This window comes from Perca fluviatilis, chromosome 6, assembly GCF_010015445.1.
Source record: "Perca fluviatilis chromosome 6, GENO_Pfluv_1.0, whole genome shotgun sequence".
Taxonomy (NCBI): Eukaryota; Metazoa; Chordata; class Actinopteri; order Perciformes; family Percidae; genus Perca; species Perca fluviatilis.
Genome location: NC_053117.1, coordinates 16,340,193 through 16,366,849, shown reverse-complemented (window position 1 = coordinate 16,366,849; position 26,657 = coordinate 16,340,193). Strand labels below are relative to the sequence as shown.

The window sequence follows — 26,657 nt, the reverse complement described above, 5'->3', positions numbered from 1 at the left end:
TACACCATATAGAATGGCTTATTGCTTTGGTCAATAGGACTGCAGTGAAGATGGTGTATTTTGCCGCTTGGGAAGGTTAGACCTGTCAAAGGGCCACAATGACTGATACCCAGACCCTGCTTATGAGGTCCGTAATGGGTGTGTGCACGTGTGTGTATGGCGGGGAGGGGGACTGACAGACAAGCAAAGTTATAAAGGTTACATATGACATACACCTTGCCATTAAGCATTAGATTAGTTCTTTTTTTTTTACTTTTATATCCAAGAATATTTCACACATGGCACAATAGAATGTCGAGGTGGCACTAAAAGTGCGACGCCATAAACTGTGAAATAACAAATATTAACAGAACCCTGAAACAAATAAACAATATGTTTTCAGCAACCTACTGAAGAAAAAAATGGAAATAGTGGTAAAACAAGGGAAAAAGAAAGATTGAGCATCGGGCCATTTTAGCTTGTTTTCCCTCAGAGAGGCCAAGTGTGGAGGTGAAGGTCACAGAGAGACTAAGCACACAGCTCATAAACAGCACAGCTGGAGGAATCATTGAAATATAGCCCTTTGTTTTCTCTGGGCCGTAATTGGCCCTGGAGCCTTCTTCCCCTTCCAGCTCTCTCCGTCTCTCTCTCTCTCTCTCTCTCTCTCTCTCTCTCTCTCTCTCTCTCTCTCTCTCTCTGTCTCTGTCTCTCCTTTTCTCTGTCGCTTCTTTTGCACCAGCGTGGTGCAGTTTAGAGACCCAGATAATGACTTTAGGGTTAAAGGGCACACCTGCGGTCACAGAAACAATACACAATACAATAAATACAGAAAAACATAAACAAACATACTGGGAAATAACAGTCATAGCCATGCAATGCTCCTCCTCCACCCCACCGCAGGTTTTAGGTTAGCTGAAACGGATTAATACATACAACATTGCTATATTTGATCATTCTTTTTTATTACAGGTCAAGCTATATTATTTCACATTATTTTTTTAAAATTGGAATTGATTGAAGGTCAGCAGAAGGGTTGTGTTTTCAACACCATATGAGAGGCAACGAAAATATTAATTTCAGTGCTGTCAAAGGGCAGCTATATTTTCTTTAAAATGTTCCACTTCCACAAAACAACATGACATTGTCCTCGTAGTTCACAATGTTATGTAAAGTAGCTAAATGTTATTCTTGGTGCCCTTTTCAAAATTGCTTCAGACAATGGTCTTACTAGCAAAGGTTCAAGCTCATCTCTTCCTTTTTTTATCGTAACTCAATCAGCACACTGGATGGGTCCAAATCACCTGACCTAGTCCCAGGAACACCCATGGGGTCAGTTTCAACATATGTTATGGTCACCAAGCACTGTGGTATTCTACATGCATGTATTCAGATATTCTCATAATAGTTTCGCTGACAGGTGATGGGTGAAAAGAAGGAACATGCATGACTGTACAGTTAATTACAGAAATGAGCAGACATTTTTCACACTCATACCAATGTTTGAAGTACAACTTTAAATTCAGCCATCATCAGTTTTCCTCAATCTAATTCAATCAATTATCAACAATAAACCACACACTATTGATACATCTATCAACTATTAATTCGGGACATAGGAAAGGAATTTTGACATTCATTCAAGCGTGTCAATAATGACACAGTAGATGGGGCCCATACAGAGATACAGAGTTAGACCAACTTTGGATGCTCATGTGTTTTTTTTTTGTACGTGTAATCAAATGCATGCGTTCCAGCACTTTTCATTAAGTTGACAGTGGTGGAACACCTCTTGAGGGATTAGCTCTAGAAGATGGCTGTCGCTCCTCCTGACTGGAGGCCTGAGATCTCTGAGTAGAGAGGAGAAAAACAGTATCAGATCCAGCCTGAGATAGCAGGGCTTTGCCGTATAATTACCATGTTAACCCAGATGATTCTCTCTGATCTCTGCAAACATCAGGGCGCAGGCCCCGCCAGGCCAGCTTAGGCACGGATCTGTCACAGTGCACTGTGGGACACTGGATGTATGTTAGCTTGCTAGCAATAGGACTTTTGGTGTGATCTTCATGCGCTTTATTTTAAACCCCTCGTGTGTTTTAGTGCACACAGTTAGTACAGGCGCTTACATTGTCAAACCCCAGAAATTTAAATTGTAAAAACAATTTGCAAATATTTATATGAAAGGCCTGTATGAACTGTGAAACCTTGCTTCATGGTTCCTTTTGTAAAAAGTATTACGCCTCGCATACTCTCACAAATAATTTTCTGATCTCCAGCATGCTGTAAAATGTCAACATTTAAAATGCAATCTTTTTCTGAAAAGCTTACAGTATTGTTTAAAATCGGGTTTTTTCTGATTCGTTAATTCTGTTTTTCTACACCTAAAGCTCTTTTTTAAATCTCAAACCACACAAAGTAGGGATATGTGTGATGTGAGACCCTTTCCTTCATTGAGTGTTATCCCCCTGAATGTTAGTGGAGATTCTGTCTTTGGTTCCTTGCCTCCTAAGCCTTATTGATCTGTGGGCGTTTTTTCTCCCCCATTCTCCAAAGTCACTAAGCTTGCATCAATTCATCTTAATCTGTTTGCTCCTTAAACCCGGAACAAGGCATGTCTTGTTTCCTGGTTGTAGGAGTCTCTCGGCTGGCTTCCCTCACATCCTTCCTAGCCGGGCTTCTCCTGGGTGGCAACAAGAGGCTTTTCATATCGAATCAAGTGTTATTGAGTTTCCCCACACACCTCTTATATTCCCTCCTCCTTTTCATTCTCTCCATCTCTTTTTTTCCTCTCCTCCATCCACTTTTAACAAAGCATTCCTTCAATGACTGTGGGATTATGGGCCAACCTTTTGCAGCCAGTCTGTGGACTAGCCTGTAATCTGACCTCATTACATCCCCTGTGACAAGCTCCTGGGTCGCCACAGAGTGACTATACCTTATCCTTCTGAGAAGACAAGCTGCACACAGGCCCCAACCCTGAGATGGCACTTACTCAACCAAGTCAGGCATCCAGGCCACCCTTCCTTCATCGCCATACCTGTCCACCAAAGCGTAGGATCCCTTGATCCTGTTCACTTCCCTTAACTTCTCCTCCATTACGCCACTGCCAAGATGAATGGTCGTTTGTGGGGGCAGATGAAAACACAATTGTGTGGGTCCAGGCATGGTGGTGTCACTGATAAATGTGGAAGTTACATGTTCCTCAGGCTCCTAATTTTCTGACAGAAGAAGGCTAAAGCAGCAGGCCTCTGCCTGATTACCATACAGCGACACATACATTTACACACACCACACTCTGTATCTACCCTTCTCTGTCTGGCCTGACATACTGTAAACAAACAAGTTGCATGGGGTCTGGTAGGCACCTAAATCGTGTAGTGTTATACAAATTGATGTATTAGATATTGACAATTATTGCTGACTTAACAGCACTTCAAAAATCTAAAGTAAAATGCAATAAAACAAGATGCTTTAACACACAACAATACAGTACAATATATAATGTATTTTATATCAAGAGGAACAAGCTGGTATGTGGTTATTTCTGTTCAAATAAGCAATTTTATTTTTATTCTATCCCTTTCTGCTCCATTTATCCCTTCTTTCTCTTCAGCCTTCTGTGACTCCAGTGCTCCTACAGGCCACCTTTTCATCTTTCCCCCCTCTCTCTCGCTACCTCAGTCCATCCCCCTCTCCATCCCTTCACTCCCCTTGCATGTGTCCCTTCATCCCACCATCGTTTGAGGGTCAGGTGTTGACAGCGAGCTGGCATGTTGTCAGGCCTACTATGCCGGATTGTGCGGTTGCACTGTGCTTGAGAGGACAAGGGAGGCCAAAGCAGGTCCATTACATCACCCCCATCAACACTGATTGGGCTCAGGACAGGGGTCCATGCATGCTCATGAGCGGTTGGCCCGGCCCAGCCCATATGCCTTTAATACAGGAACAGATGTGGAGCACAGACCCTGAGCTCTCACTCCCCTTATTCCCTCCCTCTGCCCTACACATTGCCTCAAGCCAGCCATGTTGTCCTGGGCCATACTTAGTGTGCTGCTAGGTTTAATGGGAACTAACTGGCATGCTTAGATGGTTGGGTGGAGATGATTTTTATTTCAGATGGCCTCCCTCCAGAACTGTCTTTGTTTTGTTCTGCACCGAGAAAAAGGGAGGGAACAAAAGTCCAAGAGGCGATGACAGAAAAATGAATTGTTGGCAGATGATACCAAACTCGTATATCATCAAGCCGTTTGGGACATGGTTTCTTTTACAAACACACCAAATGGACCAAAAAAGGTTTGGAGAAATCTGTCAGTTGATATCTCATCACTTATCAACTCTTTTTGGTATATTTTTACAGACAGTAATGATAACTGTAGCCAAAACAAACTGCATTGGCCTAAAGGATGCTGCCTTTCCAAATATATTTTGAACAATAGTGATGGGACACCATTTCCTAGAGAATTATTAATGGTCCCACACAATCTCTACTATGGGCACATCCATGTAGGAGGCCTTGGTGGGGAGCAGGTGGGAGAGGCTCTGCCGTGTCTGTGTTGTAATTTGTTGGACCTGAACCAGTGGCAACTAGGGAGAGGGACTGTGCCATACCCCAGTCAAGTAACCCCATATCCAGACCTCATATATGGGATGCAGATGAACCAGGGCCAAGACCCTGGTGATTGTAGTTTGTCACAGGGATGTTGTACCTCCAACTGCTGTGTAAGTGAGCAAATACCCCTCTGAGTTTTTCTGTGTGGCCAAGACAAGACAAGGCCCGTTCGTTCTGTCATCTTATTTAAGCGTTCCAGGCCGACTAAGGTAAGGCGTGGATGGGAGGTATCAACGGAGGCATTCGCACATGGATAGAGGAAAGCACCGAAAACATTGAGACAGGGTAAATATGGTTGGACGGATGTATGTAAACACAGGAAAAAGATAGAAGAGGAAGGAAAACGAAAAGAGTAATAAAAGAGCAGAGTGATATGATAGTGAAGCAATGGACACGAAGCAGCAGGGGTTGACTCATATCTCCTCAACAGCATCCCTCTACTGTTAGCTGTGCCAGAGCAGCACAGACACAGCCAATCAGGTCCTCAGGTCTCTGGCAGCCATTTCCTGGAGAGGGATTACCAACCCCTCCTATTGGGCGGGACAAGGCCTCCTGGTCTGAATTCATCAGCGACACGCCGTACGAGATGTAGGAAGCAGGTTAATAGACACTCATCAGACATCTGCCGCTGGGTTACCGTCCAATAATCTTCTCCCTGGATCTGCTGCCAGCAATTGATGACCACATTTTTTCCCCTAAACCCTTCAACTGCCCTCCCTCCCTCTCTCACTCTCTCCCTCCCCACCACTTTGTTCCTCCCAACGTCTCTTCTGAGTACACACTGTTACACACAGACAAATGCGCTCTTAGTCTGCGGCTGGGTTAAACACGCACAACTGTGCACACGTTTTCAACCTCTATCCTACCTATCACCCATTATACTCCTCTGATGGCAGCAGACTTTTTCAATTTGGAGAGCCACTTCTGATGGAGTCTGGTGACAGATTTGGGAGGCCAGTGGTGGCTCAGTGTGACTGTGCGATGAAAAGGCCGCTGTCATACAAGAGCCAAGTGTAATCCTCCCTTCTAAAGAACATGGCCGACATCCCCCTGGCTTTAAACCACTTCCTGCTCACACCGTCAATGAGGAATGACATTCTCTGGCTACGTCTGTCTTTCTTCTCTGTCTTTTTCATTCTGTATTTTTTTGACGCACTCATGGTCTCTCACTGGGTCTCTCTTACTTACACTCTCTTTGTCTTTTTACAGTTACAGTGACATTGGTGCAGCAACAGTTAATGCCACTTTTTTGCTACTCTCTATCCAGACAATTTGTAAGCTTTTTTTCTCAGAGGTTGTATGCATGTTGTTCTACAGTACAGTATGTGTTTGTTATTAGTTCCTAATTGAACCTTATATATGTAAATTGTCATGAATTAGCATCAATTATATACTGTTGTTGATTTGATCTTTCGTGAGATAATGTTAATGTTCCCTGTAGCCCTTATTACTAAAAATAACTAGTTTTTTCTATTGACTATTTGCAGCATTTAAGGTTAGTATTACACTCCGGGGCATATAATGGCTCTCCTAATGATTGCGTCCACATAACTTTAGTGAAAATCATGTGGCTCCTCTCTTATTGACTGTTTTCTCAACCAGGTTCAGAGGGCAAGTAGAGAGTGAAGCTCCCTCTCTGCCAGGTTATTTATGACTTTTCTTCCCCAAAGTTATTTTTCTTTCTCTGATTGCTGAGCGGTGTGTTAAATCCGACGTGTCGGGAGATTACTCAGCTGGCCGTCAAGTGCACATGGTCAATTTGCCATGATGAGAGGAACTGGATCACACAACCCCTGGAATCTCTCAGTGGAATCTGTGGGGGGGGAAGTCCTCTCGCACACATACACACACATTCATGGAGGACGCCAATGTGGTAGTCATTTCAGCCGCCAAAATCAAATGGAGGTTCAATCGTTTCCACATTTCTTAAGATAACATTATGAGAGGGAGAGAGATCGGAGGGCCGGGGCAATCAAACATGTTCTGTTTGGTGATGTTTCTATGGAAGGAGAAATAATGGGGTCATGGGATGAAGGTGAGACATGTGTAAGAGCAGTTCCTGGGTTCAACTATCGGACAGTGCCACTTGTTTCTGACTTCACACACGCATAGTTCACTGCTGTCAAAGGCAGCCTGTTACAGATGCCCTATGGCCACTCCTCGTAGCAATTAGCGCAATTGGACCTAATAACTTTGGGAATTACTAGAAAAACAGGAGAGGAGGGGTCAGTAACAAAACCTGTAGGGTACCAAGCACATGTTGGAGTATTTAGGTACACATCCTTTGAAAACTTTCTCTATGACTGAATGATGTGAATGTAAATCCATAAATATGAAGGGATCACTGTCTGTTGTAGCTTTAGTGCTATCTGTTAGCGTGAGCCATTCATTTTCTCCGGAGGTTTCCTGAAATCCCCTGATGCGTGAGAGGGGAGTGGTTACTCGCAAAAGAGTTATTCATAACTGCTGATCCTTTTGTGCGGGGGATCTATGTCGGACAGGGGCGTGTTGAATGCAGGCTGGTACCCGTCTTTGGGTCTCAGATGGACTTTGGGACTTGTAGAATGGGCAAAGGGGCGTTTCTCCGTTCACACTTGAGCTCTGCCCAGCCATGCTGAACCCCCCGGCCTTCATCTCTTCTCTAGGCCATCATCTCGTCTCACCCAGCGACAGAGTAATGAAGTGGGGACCATTACGGTCACTATGGCTAATACTGGGCTAATGGAGTTCAGATAGAGGACCAGCCCACCTATACCCATCAAAATAGGCTAGAGCAGTTAAGACACAATTAAGAACTGGGAAGGTTGAACCTTTGGAGCTATCCTTTTGAAATTCAAATATGCTCTTCATTTCAGTGGATGACACATCACTCAGTCTGCCTTTTTATGCTCTGAGGGAATGTGAGCCTTGTGTGTGCTGACATTCTGGAAACTGAATATGGTGTATCATTCTTTATACAGTGCAATGATATGCAGCGTTTGCAAAGTTCAGAAACTATTTCCGCCTGGGCTCTTGTATGCCTAGATGAATGCATACACTTGCAAACAAACAAGTTTGCTATAACTGTGGTCACAGTTTGCCTGAGCCTTTAATGAGGGTCTTTTTGTCACAATGGATCTCCTTCTGATCCTCGGTGAGTGAAATTTCTGCAGTCAGCAGTCAGCACTTCCCCACACAGTAGCTTGCTGCTGCAGAAATCCACGAGCCAAGAGATTTTTGAGTTCCAATGCCGCCATATTTGAGGCTTCTGTCACATTCCATGTTCAGACTGGCCTCTGCCTTGGCCACATGATTTGCTACACTCCTAACTCCTGATGCCAAAAACTGTCTTCCTCTGACTTCTGACATCAGCCATCTTTAAACACTTTGCACTGCACTGCATTCTCTCGAATTTCTCTTTTTCCTGTCTGTATTCTCTCTCACATTCTCTCTTTTGCGATCTTGCTTTCATTTGCTTTTCCCCTTTGTGTTCCTCCTTAGCGATCTGGCTTACAGCTGAAGCTGATTCAGGCATGGCAGGGATCAGATGATTTCAGCTGGAAAAACTGCATTCTTTTTGCATATTGCTTTGGACCCTGCTATTATCCAGCTGCCTGTTTTACAGTAATACCCTTAAACAGAAAGACTATGATGGAGAAACCTTCGCACTGTTTCTGGTCCAACAGCACTTAATTTCCAAAATATCCCTGTACAGGGATTGGTTGACACCCAGAAAATAATGGATTTTCTCTGGTATTGTCTGGCTCATAAAAACGGTATTTAAAAAAGAAAAGAAAAGAAACTGCATTTATTTTCTGTACTTATAAGACTCTCATTTTACTTAATGTGAACAACCGCAAGATCCACAGTACTTATTTGCTGACAGGTTAAATGTTTCGTTGTGAAATAAGAAAATTGTAAATCGTAAATACATGCCAACGATAGCTCTATTATGATAACATGTTGTACATGATGAGGGTAGTTCATATCATGTTTTGCGGAGTGTTGGACAGGGCCGAGGTGAATACAGGGTGTAACCCTTTGGGGGTCCCGAGAGGTTCCAGGGTGATCCAGAATGGGCGATGGGCGTTTCTCCCCCGTTCACACTTGATCTCTGCCCAGCCATGCTGAACCCCTCGGCCTTCCTCTCTTCTCACGGCCATCATCTCCACTTCTCTCCATGCAGCAGAGTAATGGAGTGGGGAACATTAGGGTCACAGTGGCTAATACAGGGCTAATGGGGATCAAACAGACGCCCAGCCCACCTATACCTATTAAGCGTGGAAGTAAATGGAAGAAGGACAATATGCAGGGAGTGTCCAAGCACCAGTGGTTTTACTGCTGTCTGAGCTGCTCATGAAATATAATTTTTCAGTGCTTGCTGTTAGTCTTTATATTACAAGAACTGTAGTTATTTGAGGTTGAATTCAATAGTCAGACATTTATAGACACATATGCTGTTGTAATACCTAATTTCAAACTTACTAATTATGTAACAGCTTAAGCAACAAGCAATACATTGCTTCTCCATCTTAGTTTGGTCAGTATTACTGGGTTTACTATATCGTTCTAAATGAAGTATTGTATTATTATTATTATTATTATTGAAAATAAGTTATGTGTTTGAACCTTACCCTCAACAAAACATATTTCCCTTCATTTTTGAAACCCCTTTCCCAACTTGTTCCAGCCTGTCTGTATCTGTTCCTGGCCAGTAACCATAGGAGGAAGGCCATTATTCCAGATAGAGGTGTTAGCCGTGCTGGGCCGACCTGTATTGATCGGCTGTGAGAGGACGCTGAGCGGGGGAGAAGGACTATTTGCTTTAAAGTTCAATGGCTCTCCACTGCTGTTAGTGTTGCAGCCACAGGAGCAATCGATATCTGGACAGGGACCCGTGTCACGAGACACGCTCCCCATTTAGAAACATCATAATACTGTGCTGATGCTGTTACCCCACGGCCAGAGCTTGTGTTTAGATTTTTTTTCTTTTTCCCTCTTTACTCCCCACCTCCCTTGTGTCTTGGTTGTCATGTTCCCCCTTTGCACCTTACAAGCTGCTTTCTTATTTTATACTGTAGGCTGGGTTTTAGCATAGCCGGCTGGAATCAGTGTGAATTGTAATTATAGATGATACACATGGCTGGAAGGGAGCGATAGAGAGAAAACAGAGCAAAATAAAAGGCAAACAGTCATTTGCAGCAAAGGTAGGTGTCACAAGGTAACTGATTATGTAAAGAACACAGTGAAGGTGTTCAGTGGTGTGTGTGTTTGTGTGTGTGTGTGTGTGTGTGTGTGTGTGTTTGTGTGTGCGCTTCCCCACTCCCCTTTTTTGCCTATGAAATAAAAAATACATAATAAAATGTGCTCACTGCGTTTCTTGGCTGTGGTTCAAGTGCTGGGAAAGAAAGAAAAAGGGCGCGATTGTTTCTAGTTCAAGGTGTGTAATGCACAGAGGCGTACATACATAATGGGGTATTGTCAGGGGGTTAGTGTGAGGATATTAATGCCCTGGTTTGTCCATGCTATTTGGTGCAGTGTCGCTCCCTGAAGGGAACAGTAAGAGGAGGCTGCTCTAACTACTCTACCCCCTCCACACCCTCTTCCCCCAAGGCCCCGACTAGAGGTCACTCTGTTTAGCACAAGAGGCGAAGCCCATTTTCGCCATGATGTACCAAATACATTCCTCTCTTCTCCTCTTCTTCGTTGGTAAACATAAATACCCCGCCTTGCCTCATTGTGTCCCGAGCGTTCACCCTCATTTTAAACCCTCTCAGTATCTCTGCTCATCCCTCTGTGTAATCCCTCTCTACCATACAGTATGCATTTGCATAGCTGCTCTATGGCTGTGCATACATTTGCATCAGACCCCCCCCCACCCCGCCCTACCTCCTTCTACCAGCACTCCTCTCAACAGCCTACCAATGAACCTGTTTATGTTTGAACATTTCCACTGGCATTTGAACTCATCCCATCGATTTCTTTATGGCGAGAGGTTGTGAGGCAGTTCCTTAAAGGGGTTGAAATCGACCATCTAAATATTTGACTAAGGGGTCACTGAGATCGCAGCAGGCCCGAGCGAGAAATACAGATGGAGGCGCAACGTGAGAAAAAGGGGAAGTGGCTGGGCGTCTCCGACAGGAAGAGGCTGGTAGGGAAGATCCAGCCGGAGGCGGAGTGCCGCAGCAGAGAGGAGAAGGCTGCAGTGCTGAACATAGGCTGCATTTTACTTAGGCTCCACAAGAGGGTGCTGCTGGACAATCCATCCCAGATCTTTAAGACGAAGAGGGAATGAACTCCCCCCAAAACACCACATATGTTAATATAGCTTTACATTTAAACAACCCCCACTCTTACTCTTTCAAATAAAGTTATGTAGTTATACTTAAGTTGCAGTCCTGAAAACTAAATTGATTTCCCTTGCACTTCTCTAAGTACTGCTATTGTGCATGTGTGACAGTAATTACATGCTAAGCCGTCAGTGACATCAACCAAAATTGACTTCACTGTTCCCTTGCATTGTCTATCCATCGTTTTGCCTGAACAAAAATGTGTTCCAGAGATAAATCTGAATGGAGAGGGGTCTTGACCGACACAAGGAAGAAATGTGAAATAATAAATCTAATTGAATGTCTATTAAAATTACAATTTCTGCCTGATTGGGGAAGTGAGTGGCAGTGTCCACAGTATTACCTGCAACATTGTTCCTCACTTCACCAAAATGCAAGACTCTCTCCGTTCTTTCTTTCTCTCTCTCTCTCTCTCGCTCTCTCTCTCTCTTGCTCTCTCTCTTTCTGTCACTCTGTCATCTCTCTCCTCCTGTCTTCATCTGCACATCATTTCAGACCTCTCGTCATAATTCACATAGAGTCCCATCCTAAATTGCAGCATTAGGGTATACAGTACAGATGACAACATTTGCACTACAATCCCCTCCCATTATGCCCACCATGACAATAGCCCCAGGGCACACAGAGGGGCTCATGTACAATCTCCTCTGGATCCTTTATGCTTAAATGAATAATGCATACAAATATTCACTGTAAAACTAGTGTGTGTTCTCATCTATTAGCTTAGCACAAATTATGTATTTTACTGTAAATTTGCCATCCCCAACATATGTTACTTGTCAAGACAATGGTTCATAGATTTTGAAACTCAAAAAAAAAAAAAAAGGATTTGCATCAGAAAAATCAGAGCGACGCTTGTCTTCACAATAGCTAGGCTCTACATAATCCACTTGTTATTGGGAGTTGTTTAAATAATGGTAATTACTGATCTCTTTACATTGCATTCTCCCCCATTAACAAGCGGTGTATCTCCCCCTCTCTTCCTCACTGTCTCCTTCCTTGCACTACAGTTGTATGCTGCCGTGGTGTCTGTAGTCTGGTGTCTGTTGTCATGGTGTTCAGAGCCCATGCCAGATGTCATAGTTAACTTTGAGGGAGAGAGAGAGAGAGAGAGAGAGAGAGAGAGAGAGAGAGAGAGAATCATGCTAGAGGCTATTTTGTTGTCAGTGATTTAGATGAAACACAGAGATGTTAAAATGTTAGACTTGCCCCACAAAGCTTCCCCCTTTTCTTGCTTTTTTGTTATTTTTTTGAGAGAGATAGTAAATTTACCTTGAGGGTACACAGCCTTTTGCTCTGCTAAATACAAGAGACTTGCAAAGCATTGTTTGAAATCAGCATGAACACGTATTTATCAGAGAAGAACTGAAAGTGGCTATAAAAATGTTTTATTTATATTCTTTTAATGTATTTCGAATAAAAAAAAAACAAAAAAACATCTCTAGTCAGGAGTAAAAATTGATTTCCGCATGTGAAATTGCATTATGTCAGTTTAATTTTACCTGACATGTTTTATGTCAATATATCATCCTCTACTTTTACACTCAGACTAAGTGAGTGAGTACGGCTCATTGTGAATTGTATAATTCTGAGAATGTAGTTTCTTATGATCAACCAATATCCGTTTTTGAATAAAGGCACATCTCAAACCACTCAGCGTGCCATTCTTTTGGCAAGCTTATGCACTGATGTACTTTTTTTTCCATAAAAATATAGTTCAAATGACTGTGTTTCTTACTCTTTGTACTCTTTGTTACAGTAAATGCAATAATTATTTAAATAAATTGGAATGCAAAAGGTGAATAAAGGTTAATTTTTAGATTACATCATACAATTAGAAGCTGTTGCTTCTTAAAGCCAAATACAAAACATAAGAACAATTCAAACAAGTTTAATGAATGAATGAATTTGTTAATAAATTATGTTTTATAAATAAATGCATATATACCAAATGCATGTGTGTATATATTACATGTATTAATGTATTACAAACTAAATTTTATATAATAAATTTACTTGAACTGGACTCCTGAAATGTACTTTTGTAATACTTCAAGTTGCTCCATTGAGTTACATTTGAAAACTTGTGCTGTATCTGCACATAAAGCATATCATTAAAACTTTTCTTAAGATTTCCTGCAATTAATAACTGCATGAAATGATATTGCAGAGTAACATAAAAAACTGAATCTCACTATTCCATATTTGTATTTATTAATAAATGAAACTTTGTATGTTTTAAAAATGAAAGAAAACTAAAACATATTTTCAGTATAGTTGTTATAAATCTAATTCATTATGTTTATTATTCTATGAATATGTAGATTCTGTAGACACTGTACAGAGTGGAGCTGCTGTGAATGAATTAGACTGTAACATTTTACATTTAGGCAATAATTCATCAGCTAACTTTTATTGGTTTAATTTATGGGAAAGCAATTTTCACTACCAGCACTGTGGTAAACATCGTTAATCAAAATACATTATTATAATGAAGCTGTTTTAAAATGTTTATTAAAGGAAATAAAAAAGGGGTTACCCTTGCTTTGTGCATCTTTCCATTGTCGTGATAATTAATAGCTAAACTGAACGTTTTCTTTGCCAATGCAGATGAGGAGAGAGTGCCAAAGCAGGAAGAATAGTTGGACTGTAAATTTAACAATAGGTAGGCTTAACCTTAAGTGATGAACGGTATGTAATATTACAGGAGTAGTTCCATGCAAATGCACCCCACTGCCTCACACAATGCTGGAGACCACAGCCAATTAAATCCATCGATGTATTACCAAACTAGTTGGCTGATTTTCATTGGACAGTGGGTGGCCTCTGGATTTGTACATTTAGTGTTTGATAGCGTTGTGAAGGAGGGAGGGTGTGTGAGTGTGTTGCTCCAGGTTGAAATTATGATTCTGAAGTGTTTCGGTGAGCAGAGTGAGTCATCTTTGTAGCCTTGGCATCGTGGGTGGCCGCAACACTGTTTACACCTTATATCTAAGTTGTGCAAACAAAATAATGTGAAGACATTATATGGCACCGAAAAAAAATGTTGTTGCCGCTTTGCCTTTGTCACTGTTGCTTACAGTATCTATCCGGATCCATTGGCCAGTAATTTAGTTGACCTCATGAAACACATTGCGACTTCGTACCAAGACTTGCGTCACAAAGTGAAGTGTTAACTCCCACCCAGTTAAATTTGTGTCATTTGGTGATAGCCTTCTCTCTCTCTTTCTCTCTCTCTCTCTCCTGCGGCAGGGATGAGGAATCACCCACCACCACCACCACACCCTTGAGTGCCATTTGTTAATGAAGGCCAAAGTGTTAGATGATAAATATGGTTGAAGAGAAATGGCACATGTAAGTGATCTCATTTAGGAGCATTACATTTGAATTTATTGGGGTACTTAGAGGGGACAGAGGGGCCGTGACTCTGAGGGAGAGGGGAAGGGTGCAGATGACTGACTTATAATAGACAGTGGGGTAGGGCTACTTAGCGACTAAAGATATATGCCGCAACCAGAGAAGGATGCAAGTTCTCTGTGTTTATGTGGTAATGTGTATGTGCTTACATACAGCCGAATGTATGTGCTGTATGTGTTTTTCCTAAACTTCTACCACACAATTCCAAAACCTACACATGGTTTTGGAATTGTGTGGTGGGAGTTGAGGAGATAAACAGTAGTCTGCATTAACCCTGTTGTTTGTATCCTCACCACTTTAATATATGCTCCATTGTTAGCCTTGTCTTTGTATATTGAATTATTACATCCCTGTAAATAGACAGTACGATATCAAGAAAACACAGAACAGGACATTCAAATATAATATCCCCTTACATTTTATTCTAAACATTAATATGATGCACCATGCCTGTCTACTTTTCAAAGTCATGTTTTATGCACTGAATTTGTTGAAAACATTTCAGTCATCATTACCATCATAAAACTGTTTGGGCTTAAAACCAGTAAAACATGAGTCTTACAAAGTGAAAAAACAAAAGCATGTTTATTAAACAGGCATTGATTTGTGTGGGGACATGTTTGTGGAACAGTTTCCACTTGGTTCGGGACTCCTTTTTTCAGCGCATAATCCTCGCATTGGAGAAAAAGAGCTTTGCAGGAGTGAGTTGCTTGCCTGCATGGTTCACGGTTAATTTATGTTCGGTTTTGTTACAGTAACTACACCCCATATTGTGCAGTCAAGTATTCAGAAGAATCCTACAGTATCTATAAACATTGGCAGAGTGAGACACACAGAATAAAAGACCTGCAATACCTCCAACTGGTTGACACAATTTGGATTGCAGAAGACGAACAATATATTCAATCCATTTCTTGGCCCCAATGCATTTAGTAAACACAGAGCCTGGTTGGTAAGAGGGATGTTGACAGAAAATCAAAAGCAATGTAGCAGCAGCGTTCTATAATGGAGACTTAGCTCTACTTTACACTCCTCTTACAAAGATCTACGATTTGAAAACAATCAATCCCTTCATGAGAGCTTGTTATTTTCTCCTATAATAAGAGTAACAGCTTTTCATCATTCTCGCACGGCACTGATTGTGTTTACACTGGAAACGTAAGCATTCATGGCACGAGTGTAAATAGAAAAAAATGAATATAGCGAGGGTTTTTATTTGTGAGAATCCCGCTCTTTTACTTTTCTGTTGAATTTGTTTTGCTGTCGTCAGATATTTTCGAGCATCGGAAATATCCTCATGCCGTATTGACGGCTTGCGGTGAAGGTGACACAGCATGGCACAGAGCAGCGGGGTGCCGTGTCTCTCCTCCCTGTCGTTAATTTCCGGCAAAGGAGTTGGAGTTTTACCGGAGAGTATTTCCTTATGTAGACACAAGGACAGTTTTACATCCAGCAGTTTGTGGTGCTGTTCCATCATGCCTGTTTGTGGTCATTTATTCCTGAAAGTTGCCGTTACCAATTCTCACTTTCTGCTCGTATTCAGCTACATAGTTTGGTGTGATACTGTATCTGTTACCTGAAATTACACAGAAACATCTGGAGTCTCTGTTGAACCAGGTGTTGATATAGCAAATAAGCTTCCTTAGTAAATGGTTAATGTTTTGACTCACTGCAGACCAGTGGACTGGAGGAAATGTTTCTTGTTAAGGCCCAATAACACACTTAAAAGGACATTGTTTGTCTCTTTCTGCCAGATCCTGCCTATGGCACAGCCTCTATTAGGCGTTTATTCTCACAAATGACCGTTTAACCGTCTTTTCCGCACCCTGACGCCTCGCCTGTTATTACCTCCATTGTCTCTCTTTCTGCTGTATACACGTGTGAGGCTGGGCCCTTTAATACGCGGAGAGCTTTTCCTAGGCTTTCCTACGGGCACACTGGTCTGTGTTTACTCCTCAGTCAGAATGCCTCTTTTCCACAAGTTTGACATGCCTTTTTGTTGCCATGGTAAGCCCTCCCTTAAAATATATATTTCTGCTTTTGGCCTGGATGTTTTTTTATCTCAGTGGTTTAGAGCCTGTTGCCCCCAGGGCCAGATTTAAATGTGTGTGGGTCTTCAAGGATTTCGCTGCTGAAAAGCCATTTGGATTGCAGCCTCACCGCCATACAAGTGCGACGGAATTGTGTCATTTCAGGTTTTTGAGCCATCGTTGGAACCAAAGGAAAGTCCAAAAGAGAAGCAAAAAACACAAGACAAAAGCTGATGAAAATGGACCAGATTGGATTATGTCAGACTTGGCATGTGCCTCGTTATGAGGGAAGTCTTCGTTCTGTCTTATCACACTCTGCCTTACAGCTAAATGAATAATAAAAAAAAAGGCAAAGCACAGCTCGGCTTCTTGGAAAACAACAGCCAGATCGTAACTGTAAATACTGGCTTAAAGTGGTGTGGGCTCCACATGATTTTCAGTCACAAAACAGGAAGTGAGGGAGGAAAAAAAACACACACTGTGATTGCATTAACTTTGGGGACATGGACCACATTTTAAGCAGTTAAGATGGGGCAATCGTTTCAACAATTTTTCCTGAAAACCGTTTTCTTATTGGCACATGCTGTCACAGACTTGGATTGCTACCTGAGTATCTACCCATTGGTCCTTATGTTTAGACAGCCACTACAGTATGTTCAGGTGGGTTCAATTATCAGGGTGTATCTATGAAAATCTATGAAATTGGTATGTGGTATTTGGTTTGAATCTCAAAGACAGAAACCGTACAAATGCCTCCCATTGCTTGTCACACCAGAAAAGAAATTAAAGAATAATCTTAGGATCAACAACATGCTAAAGGAATAAATCATCCGGTGTTTTTGCAATTTTATAATCATGTATTTTGTTTAGCTTCTTTCTCTCTCATTTCTGCATCACTTTTAATTAGTGCAACTCAACCTCCATGTCTCAGAGCCAGCAGGCTGCCTATTTGCAACGTTCAACAGGTAATCAACACTGATTAAGCACTAAACATAGCCTAATTGCATTAGATCTCAGAAGCACACTATAACCACCATAACTGCAAACGCACATGGTCTCTCAGTAAAAAAAGAGGTTCAAATCTCAGAAGAGGAAGTATTTACTTCTCCTGTAGCAAGAGAGAGGCTTATGATTATGAGCATTACATTTGAAATACTAAACCCAAACGTAAGGCCATGAAATCAGGGAACGCGAAAACTAAAGTAAAGTAAAAGGCAAATGTGTTGTTTCGATCTTAATAGGATTGAAGAGCCTTCATAACATATAATCAATTAATACACTATTTTTTTAAGCCAAGATAAAATAGAATTGATTGTGTACAGTATGTTTGTTTGTGAACATGCTCTGTTCCCACTGCCATGTCTGAAGTCCTTCTGTATCATTGTGAATCCCTTTAAGTGTGCTGTGACATGTCCTGAAGGCCTTGTTTAGCACCTCTCTCTGTGTGTTCAGGGTGTGAACCGATACCTAGTGTCAGCTAGCTTCGGGGAAAGAATGGCGAGAGAAAGATTGCTGAGGTCTACATGAACGAAGAGGCTGCGAGGATTAGCCTTGAGAAAGCAGGAGACACGCTGGGGAGAAAGAAATGGATAAAGGAAGAAATGAAGAAAGAAAGAGAGAGAGAAGATGAGAAAGAGAGAGATGGGGCTTTAATGGGAGGTTGTCAATTTTCTCCAATTTAGCTCAGGAGGAAGCTATTTTCTTGGAATTTGATGGTTGGATCAATGCAGCTTTCCAGCCTTTTATTAGTGCATGACATCAGCTGTTGCTGCATTCATCACCAGACAGAAAAAAACAAACTGTATTTTCTCAACCTTATCACCACTTGTCAGTTAATTATGCATTTAAAGTGTGTGTGTGTGTGTGTGTGGGGGGGTATGGGGGAGTTTAGCAGTGAAACACTTTGATTGAGCCCTTTGAACTCAACCAGGAAAGAAATCAGTTCTCTTAATCCCGGCTCCTATGTGATCATCATCGCTGGAGGATACAGACCTCTGTGTCCATCATCTCCAGGTCAGCCAACTGCAGCGCCATTACTAATGCAATCACCACTGTGATCTGATCTTCAGAACCTTGGGCCAAAATAAATAGATAAACATGTCTAAGATATAGCGCAGAAGAATAAGAAAATTAAGGTGTGAATGAGTCATCCGCTGAAGGTTCATCCGACGTGGACCTATAGAACTCTTCCAGCTGGTCTCGATAGCCTAAGGTGATACGAGCTATGTGATACATGATCTTTTGATCATACAACAAGTAATGCTCTTCTCATTAGCACAGGTCATGCTCTCTCGGCTTCAAGTAGTTCACACTTTTCATCATCTTACCCAAAGAGACTAGCATGGAAAGATCAGGCTGAAAAGTTAAATGCTTTATGTTTAGGAAAAAGAATGAATAGTGTAGTGTAGTATGTGGTGTAAGCATGTTTAAAGGAGTGTGGGTGTATGGTGTGGATCTCAATGGTTTAAGGGCATCTTCTGCTGTGTACATCCAAGTCAACATCTGGAACATAGCAGGTTGTGCAGAGACCCATTTCCCCTAGTATTCCCCAAACTTATAAACAGTCTAGATCAAGGGCCAAACATGCCTCTGTTTCTATCCTAGAGAAATATATTGCCACAATTTATCAACTTTGATTGGTTAACACTTGGACTCTCAAAATGGAACACTTCATAATTTAGAAGCTGCTCTAAATGCAGTTGGCCGGGCTACATCTAAATGTTTAAAAGTCAAGTGAAGGAAGGAGACGGTTAGACCTGAAGTTATGTCCTCCAAGGGAACTTTACAAAGATCCTCTCACAGATTTATAGCCACTTACCTTGGAGCCTGAGTCGATATTCATAAACGTGGCTTCAAACAAAGCCCCCCATCCACTACCCCTGCTTGTAAATAAATACAGATATGCCTCTTTTACAGACAGCAGCAATCTGAAATATTACCACCAGCATAATTTTACCACACACATTAATATTTTACAGCCCATTGTATTTTACCGCATTGAATCTTAAACTTTCATGGTCGGCCCCAAGGATTTTATTCCTTAGAAGTCTATATCATTATTAGCCGAGATGTATAGCAGGTACAGCAAGCGATTGCCTTGCTTTTGTAATCTTCACCATTTAATAGATATTATTTTCATGAAATCAATAGAGTCAACAGTACTGTCCTATTTTTGTACCGAGACCTTCTTGAGACTGAAAACTGCAAAGTTGGCTGCAATTCTGCCCTTGTGAGGTAAAAACACAGTTAAAACATACGTAACCACACCTCTTAAACTATTAGTCCTATGCTGTGCAGTACTATGAAACGCTGCAAATAACAAATGGCAAGGATCGTACCTTGCCGTTTGTTATCGTAGAAGGCATCCGTTCATTAAATTCACCATCCACAGACAGGTTAATAAATTGCTCATGTAATGGTAGGACCCTATTAAATCTTGGTTGAAGTGTTTATTTTTATTTTTAAATCTAAACAAGTAAAACCCAACCTGTACAGTATCTGCCTCATTATGATGGGAATACACGCTTAACATCTGCATGTGTGTGTTTGCATCTGTGCTTCTTTATATGCCTGTGTAGTGATTTAAGTGGTTTTAGTGTCAAAACAAGTCTAATGAGCTGGCGCAATAATTATCAGCCATTTTGCTCTCACTTTAGCTAATTGAGGCATTATATTAGAGTTAATACCACTGCCTATGTACACTGTTTTACAGTTTGAAAATGTTTGGCCAGAAATAGTGCTGCCAATAATTTAGATTTTTAATTTGTGCATGTCACTGTTTTAATATCTCCCTATTAACCATACTTATGAGCTTTGACAATCCTCCCCAGATGGAGGTCATTGATCAACTCCTGTTTAGTGTATTTTTTACATGCAAACAACTACTTTATACAATGGTATCAAAGTCAAAAAGGACAAGCAGTGGCCTCGCTTCTAACCTGTCTGTAGAAGAAATGAGTCTGGTATTACTGCAATTTGACATATGCTACAAAAGTCGTCATATACCGTATACGTGATATTAAAGAGCTCCTCTCTTTTTACATTCTCCCTGCACCTTTTTTCTAAGTTGTCTATCATGTTTCTGCCTCTCTTCCTCCTTTCTCACTTCGCTCCATGTATTTGAAACGCTTTGTGAAATTCCTGTCTTATCCAGGTGAGTGTGAGCTGATCCCCAGGCCCTTTGCTCTTGTCAGGAATCTCCCAGGCTATCGGGCTCTCCTGGGGCCCTGTTTCACACACCAAATTGATGTCTCCGACTGGAAATGACACTTTCAGCAGGATTTGCCATTCTAAACCACCTCAAACCAATGTGATCTCACCCATTCACTCTCAGAGGGATTGCCTTGAAATGCACCATAGCTTCAAAAGCCAATGAGCATAGCATGCTTGAATGAAAAGCTGATGCATATCCTATCAGGGAAAAAAGAAAAGATATTCTAAAATGCTGGCAATGTAGAACAGTACTTTTTTTGCTCTGAACAAAGACCAACAGTCCCCTGAATAGGTAGGTTTTGCCTGGGGGAATGCAATGGAGGGTAAAAGGGAGTGAAACTAAAAGAAATCAATACCACATGACTTTTCATGTAGAGATGATTGTCCACCATTTGCTTTATCTTGTTAATATCTGTCTTGGTCTGTCCTTCTATGAATACAGACACAGATGGCATGATTAATACATACCATTCAGATCTCGCCATCTTCTTCTAACACTCCATTTAAAGGAGGAGCACAGTGACCATGTTGCTTTGCTTAAGAACTAGTTATGATATAATGTGATGCTGGAGTAAAAAGAAAAGGTGTGACTAAGAATCCCTCCCTTGACTTATTTTCATCCCTAAGTCTTTTTGGGGTTGCACGTTTCTCTTAGGGGGCTCTACAGACTGGCATAATGGATAAGGGCAAGGGTGTGAAAGGAGCACCTTAAGGCTCCTCATTCAACTCTCCCAATCTCTGCTGCACACACTCTTGAGCTGTGAAGGCCTTCTTTCTTTGCCCTGCTAGCATGGGAGCCCTGTAATAGGCTCTAATTGATAGGGAGGTGTTGGGGTCTTTCTGTATGGTCTGAAGGGATGAGAGTAAAGGAGAGAAAGAGGGAGAGGGAGAGAGAGAGAGAGAGAGAGAGAGAGAGAGAGAGAGAGAGGATTACATGCAGGCATGTGGGGTGGAGCGGGGGAGGAGCAGAGGCTGAGGAGCGGCCTAGGCCCCATCCGTAATGAGTCATTAATTTCCTAGCGGTTTTGTGGCGGGTGGCTCATTACTGGTCTGCAGAGGAGCAGGGACAAAGCTCTGGGTAGGTAGGAGGTGAGCTTAAATAGTTGGGGCTCAACACTCCCCAACAAAAGGAGGAAGAGAGCGTTGAATGGCACTTGGAACAGATGCAGTAAAAAGTGGCAGATGCAAATTGTGGGAGAGCAAGTCTTCCTTCAAGCACTTTTCTCTTTTTATTTTGTCAGACTGCAGCCTGAGAGTCTAATTAGTTAGTGAGGTGTTTCACTTCTGATAGGGCTGTGTCTCATTATTGTCACAAAGAGGATTCGTAGCAATGAGAGGAAACGCATATGTTCCACAGTCCCCAGTGGAAGCTGCTCACTGCAATAGTTTAATTGATTTGATTATTTATTTTACCCTATAGAAATTAAAAGGTGTGCAATATTTTTCATGCTTTGAAATTGTGTGCTATATAGTTTAAAATGCGATGAAACACTATGAAGATGATGCCCGCTGATAAATAATTATGTTTTTTTTTTTAATTATTATTATGTGTTCATACTCTTCTCCCTACAGGCAGAATGATTATGGACAAATTGGCAGTGGTTCTGAGGAAAATGTGGTCATCCCTCGGTTTGTGGAGGGTGTGGACCATGTGTCGAAAGTCACCTGTGGGGCAAACCACAATCTTGCACTGACAGGTACAGTAATGCACAGTGCAGGCCTGCCATGATGCACAACATTTAATTGACAAATGAACATGAAATAGATAATGATTAAAATATTTGCCTTTTAAAAATACAGCCGTATCTAATTGTCCTCATGTCACTTACGTCCCGTAGCAGTTATTTCTCTTTCTGTAATATGCTCCAACATACAAGAAGTGGATCCTATCGTTGACCCTTCATCTATTATGCTAGATTTTTTTTATTCCGTAAAACACACCAGCACAAATCCGCTGGATAATATCTTTAAGAAATGGAGCTGACATCACTTCTCATGAGCTGTCACCGTGTGCTTCAAAGTTCACCTACTTTACTGAATTTTATGTGAATATCAGAGCCCTCAAGCCCTCGATCGGCATATCACCTGAGAGAAAGACAAGGAGGGAGAGAGACAGAGTTAGCGAGAATATGGCCCTGGCTCCTGATCCATAACAGTCATTGCCTGTTACATACATTTCAGAATTCATTCAGGCTATGAAGATAATCGAGGTAGTCGACAGTTTCCCCTGCAGCCCAATGGATTTATGATAGCACTGTCAAGAAAATGAGGCGAAATGACACAGTAGCTGACTTTAGCTGCAAATAATGTGATAGGCCGTACAGTGGTGCAGCAGCAGCTGCTGTCATTGCAGGTAATAGGCTATAAAGAAGCCTGATAGCAATACCTGTCATTTCTTAATGGCTGACTTCACTGAAGAGCTTTTGTGGCCTTTAACATGAAGATAATGGAAGATACAACAAATTTTACAGCTTTTGCGTTGCATCCATAATTTATCACCAGAGGCCGCATGCAGCAGCACAACAAGGACAACATACTCCTAGAGGCGTGCTGGAGAGAGATGCAAGATGAGCTGCAGGGGGTTACAGGCCCCTGCTATACTTTGCAATTAATGGAGGAACTGCATACGGTCCAAAACCTCTTCTATCAGTTAATATTATTATATACCGGTCATATTACATGACAATACATTTGTGTTCTGCATTTGTTTTGGACATGAGAACTCACATACCCTAAATGTTACATTAAAACTGTATGTGTGTATTAATTAGCAGAAATACTCTGTTGATCACATCATTTTTTTTGGGCTTATATTGGAAACTTTATTTATTTAATCATTGATGACATGCAGGTGACGGCAGGTTGTTTCAGTGGGGATGTGGACGGGCATGTGGGAACAGAAAAAGGAACATCCTTACCCCAGAGGAAGTGACGCCACCAAGCTCGCCAGTGAGAGACATTGCTGGCGGATGTTGGCATAGCCTGCTTCTAACAGGTTAGTCTCTGATTATATTTTAAACCTGTTAGTGTAACACAGTTTAATACTGGCCTTTTCTACTTTTACTAAATCCAACAGTACCTTCTGTCTGCTGTTATATATGCATCTTTCTGTTCATAGCACATGCAGACTTGGAGTACGTGCTTGCATGTACCGTGCACACCGACATGTCCACGACCTCTACATAAAGTATGCGTAAATCCTTGGTGTGTGTGTCTTGGCCCTCACACAGACGTGTGAGTGTGTGCTTTTAGCTGTGGTGTCCATCTATCCGCATCATTCATTAAGAGCTCTCCCAGGCTTAGTTCGGCTACATAAACACCGAGGTTGAGGCCACGGCTGCTCTTTCACCTCGCTGCGGAGAACTTCAAAGTCACTTCTCCTCACACAGCAGATGAATGCTCCCTGGCTGATATATTGGCCACAGTTGCTGTCTTCTTACTGTAGTATGGCTGCGACTGGGGCCCCATCATGGAGCCAGAGCTGGGCCATTTGTTAGTTTTAGCTGTATCTTCAAGACCCGGCTTTAATTCTGAAGGAAGGACATTAATCCTTTTAATACAACACTTTGTAGAGTCGTTTTCCTGTGTTGCTAATGCCGTCTATTATTAACCCCATTAAAAGTGTAATACAATTTAAGTAGAGTGCTAAAAGTGGATCATTTGTTGCTCCGTTCTGTTTGAATTAATTCTCAATTTATGATCTAAATGATTAAACTATGGGAGTCACAGGACTGAATGAGAGTTAAACAGCCAGGCATACATTTACACATATTAATACAAACATTTATGAGCATGCATTCACACACACACACACACACACACACACACACACACACACACACACACACACACACACACACACACACACACACACACACACACACACACATGTCCAAGTGTACATACACACACACAAGAAGCTGCTGTGTGTTGCATTTGCTCTTCTAAATCCTGTAATGTCCCCATTTTGATCCCTAGCTCCATTCTGTCATGAGGGAACAGAAATATCCATCTCCAATCAGGAAGTAATGAATAGCCTGATGAGTGTCGGGCAGAGCTGAATTACCAGATAGATTTGAAGAGCGTGAGAGTGTGTATGCATTGTATGTGTGTGTGTGGGATGGGCTGGGGGTAGTTAGAGGGTCACTAGAACAGGACACATGTAGAAATTAATTCTCCGCAAGTAAAAAAAAAAGAAATTGGCTAATTCTGTCTTATGAGCCTCATGGAATCGCCTTATCTATTGGTATGAGTTCTCATTTATTAGGGTCAATGCGGAGGAACGCACAAGGGAGAGAAAAGAGAGGTTGGGGAGAGCAAGTCAGAGTGATGGAGGGTGAGATTTGAAAATTGGAAAGAAAAGGAGAGAAAGAATGGGAAAAGAGTAGAAAAATGATAGAGAGATGGCAAAGATGGAGCAAAATGAGAGCAAGAGAATCAGTGGTATGAGAGACAGCTTGCCTGGGCCGGAGCATATTGAGGGCAGCAGGTGGAAGAGTGGCACAGTTAATTAAAACGCCTGTCTTAATGTCTCAGCCCGTCACTCCAAAAAAAAAAAAAAAAAAAAAGAGAAAAAAAAAAAAAAAAAAAAAAAAAAGAGAGTTGCCAGGCTTGAGCTGGGCTGCACCCAACCAACAATCCAGCCAACCCACCAGGCCACATGTCAGACAAGCCCTGACACTATGCCCTTCACCCTCATCATCCTTTGCAAGACACACAAAACACACACACACACACACACACACACACACACACACACACACACACACACACACACACACACACACACACACACACACACACACACACACACACACACACAGACACACACAAACACACTCACACGTGTGTGCAGACATACACACATGGCCAAACCCCACCTACTATTTCCCTTTTCCATGTACCCATAAGCCTATCCAAAACCACCACCCTCTCTAATCTGATGCAGACCCCTTCAAAAAAGGCCCCTCTCTCTAAAAAAAAAAAGAAAAAAAAGAAAAGAAGAACAAAAACACACTTCTGATGTTACAGTTTTGCTCAGCAGCATCTGTAGCATGCCTCTGGACTTCCAGCCTTGCAGCGTAATCTGTCTGCTTTTAATAATTCATAGAAAGCACAGGCTGTGCACTATGTTCTGAATGCTGAGGATAATAGGGATGTTGTGATATTTCTATCATGGCCTGTCTGGAGCAGCAAGCAAATCAAACTATTAAAGATCTGATAAGCAGTCTGTTCAGTGTCATACCGACACTGGCTGTCATCACTGCCTTAGGTGGACCTTAACAAATTTATTTCGCCCTGCACGCTACAATCTAGATCCTCTGCTACGTTGTCACAAAGTTTCCAGTCACACCAAGTTATTGATGTGGGGTATTACAGTAAGACACGGGCACACGTGAGCCTGATGTAATGTTTGACAACACCACTATACTGCACTAGAACAATACTCAATATATTGATTGATTATTTGACATAATAGAAATGTAAGTGCAAACAAAGAGTGTGAGCATCCACCCATGTGCGAGGTTGGGTCTAGCGTTGTACATTGTGTTGTTTTACTAATGTTTTACCAGGCTTTGCTGTATCACGGCGGATTGCTTTGTCAATAACCAGCCTGGTGCCTCAGTGAGCGAGAATCTGAGATTGTCAGGCTGAGTGACAGGCTGGAGATGGCAGATAATTCAAAGAAATTGGAAGTGTGAAATCTTTAAGGGCCACTTCTTAACACAGCAAATGCCAGGGTATCTTTCCATCAGCTGCTGCTCTCACAAGCCACCGCATTGTTAATGGTGGCCTGTCTGTCCATCAAGAGCGCTTCAGGAGGGATTTAGACCTGTTTGGCACCTTATCTCTCTGACTGCCTCCCACTAACCTGACCACTGCACAGGCCTTAAGTACTGTGTGTGTGTGTGTGTGTGTGTGTGTGTGTGTGTGTGTGTGTTGTTCCATGTGTCCAATGATGGTCACACATTTACCTCCAGAGCAATATATATATATATATATATTTTCTCTTCATTCGCTTATTTATAGATATTGATTTATTTATGATTATCTGTCTGACAGTGTATTGGTATAGCTACCCAT

General features: G+C 41.8%; 1 protein-coding gene across 1 annotated transcript in view; it reads left to right on the top strand.

Moving 5' to 3' along the window:
- The window catches only part of LOC120560105 (ultraviolet-B receptor UVR8-like), a 300,069-nt gene that overhangs the window by 85,639 nt on the left and 187,773 nt on the right, over nucleotides 1-26,657 (top strand). The window contains exons 6-7 of the mRNA XM_039802276.1: nucleotides 22,146-22,270; nucleotides 23,425-23,568. Of these exons, the coding sequence (XP_039658210.1) occupies nucleotides 22,146-22,270; nucleotides 23,425-23,568 (269 nt within the window). The remainder of the gene's footprint in view (nucleotides 1-22,145; nucleotides 22,271-23,424; nucleotides 23,569-26,657) is intronic.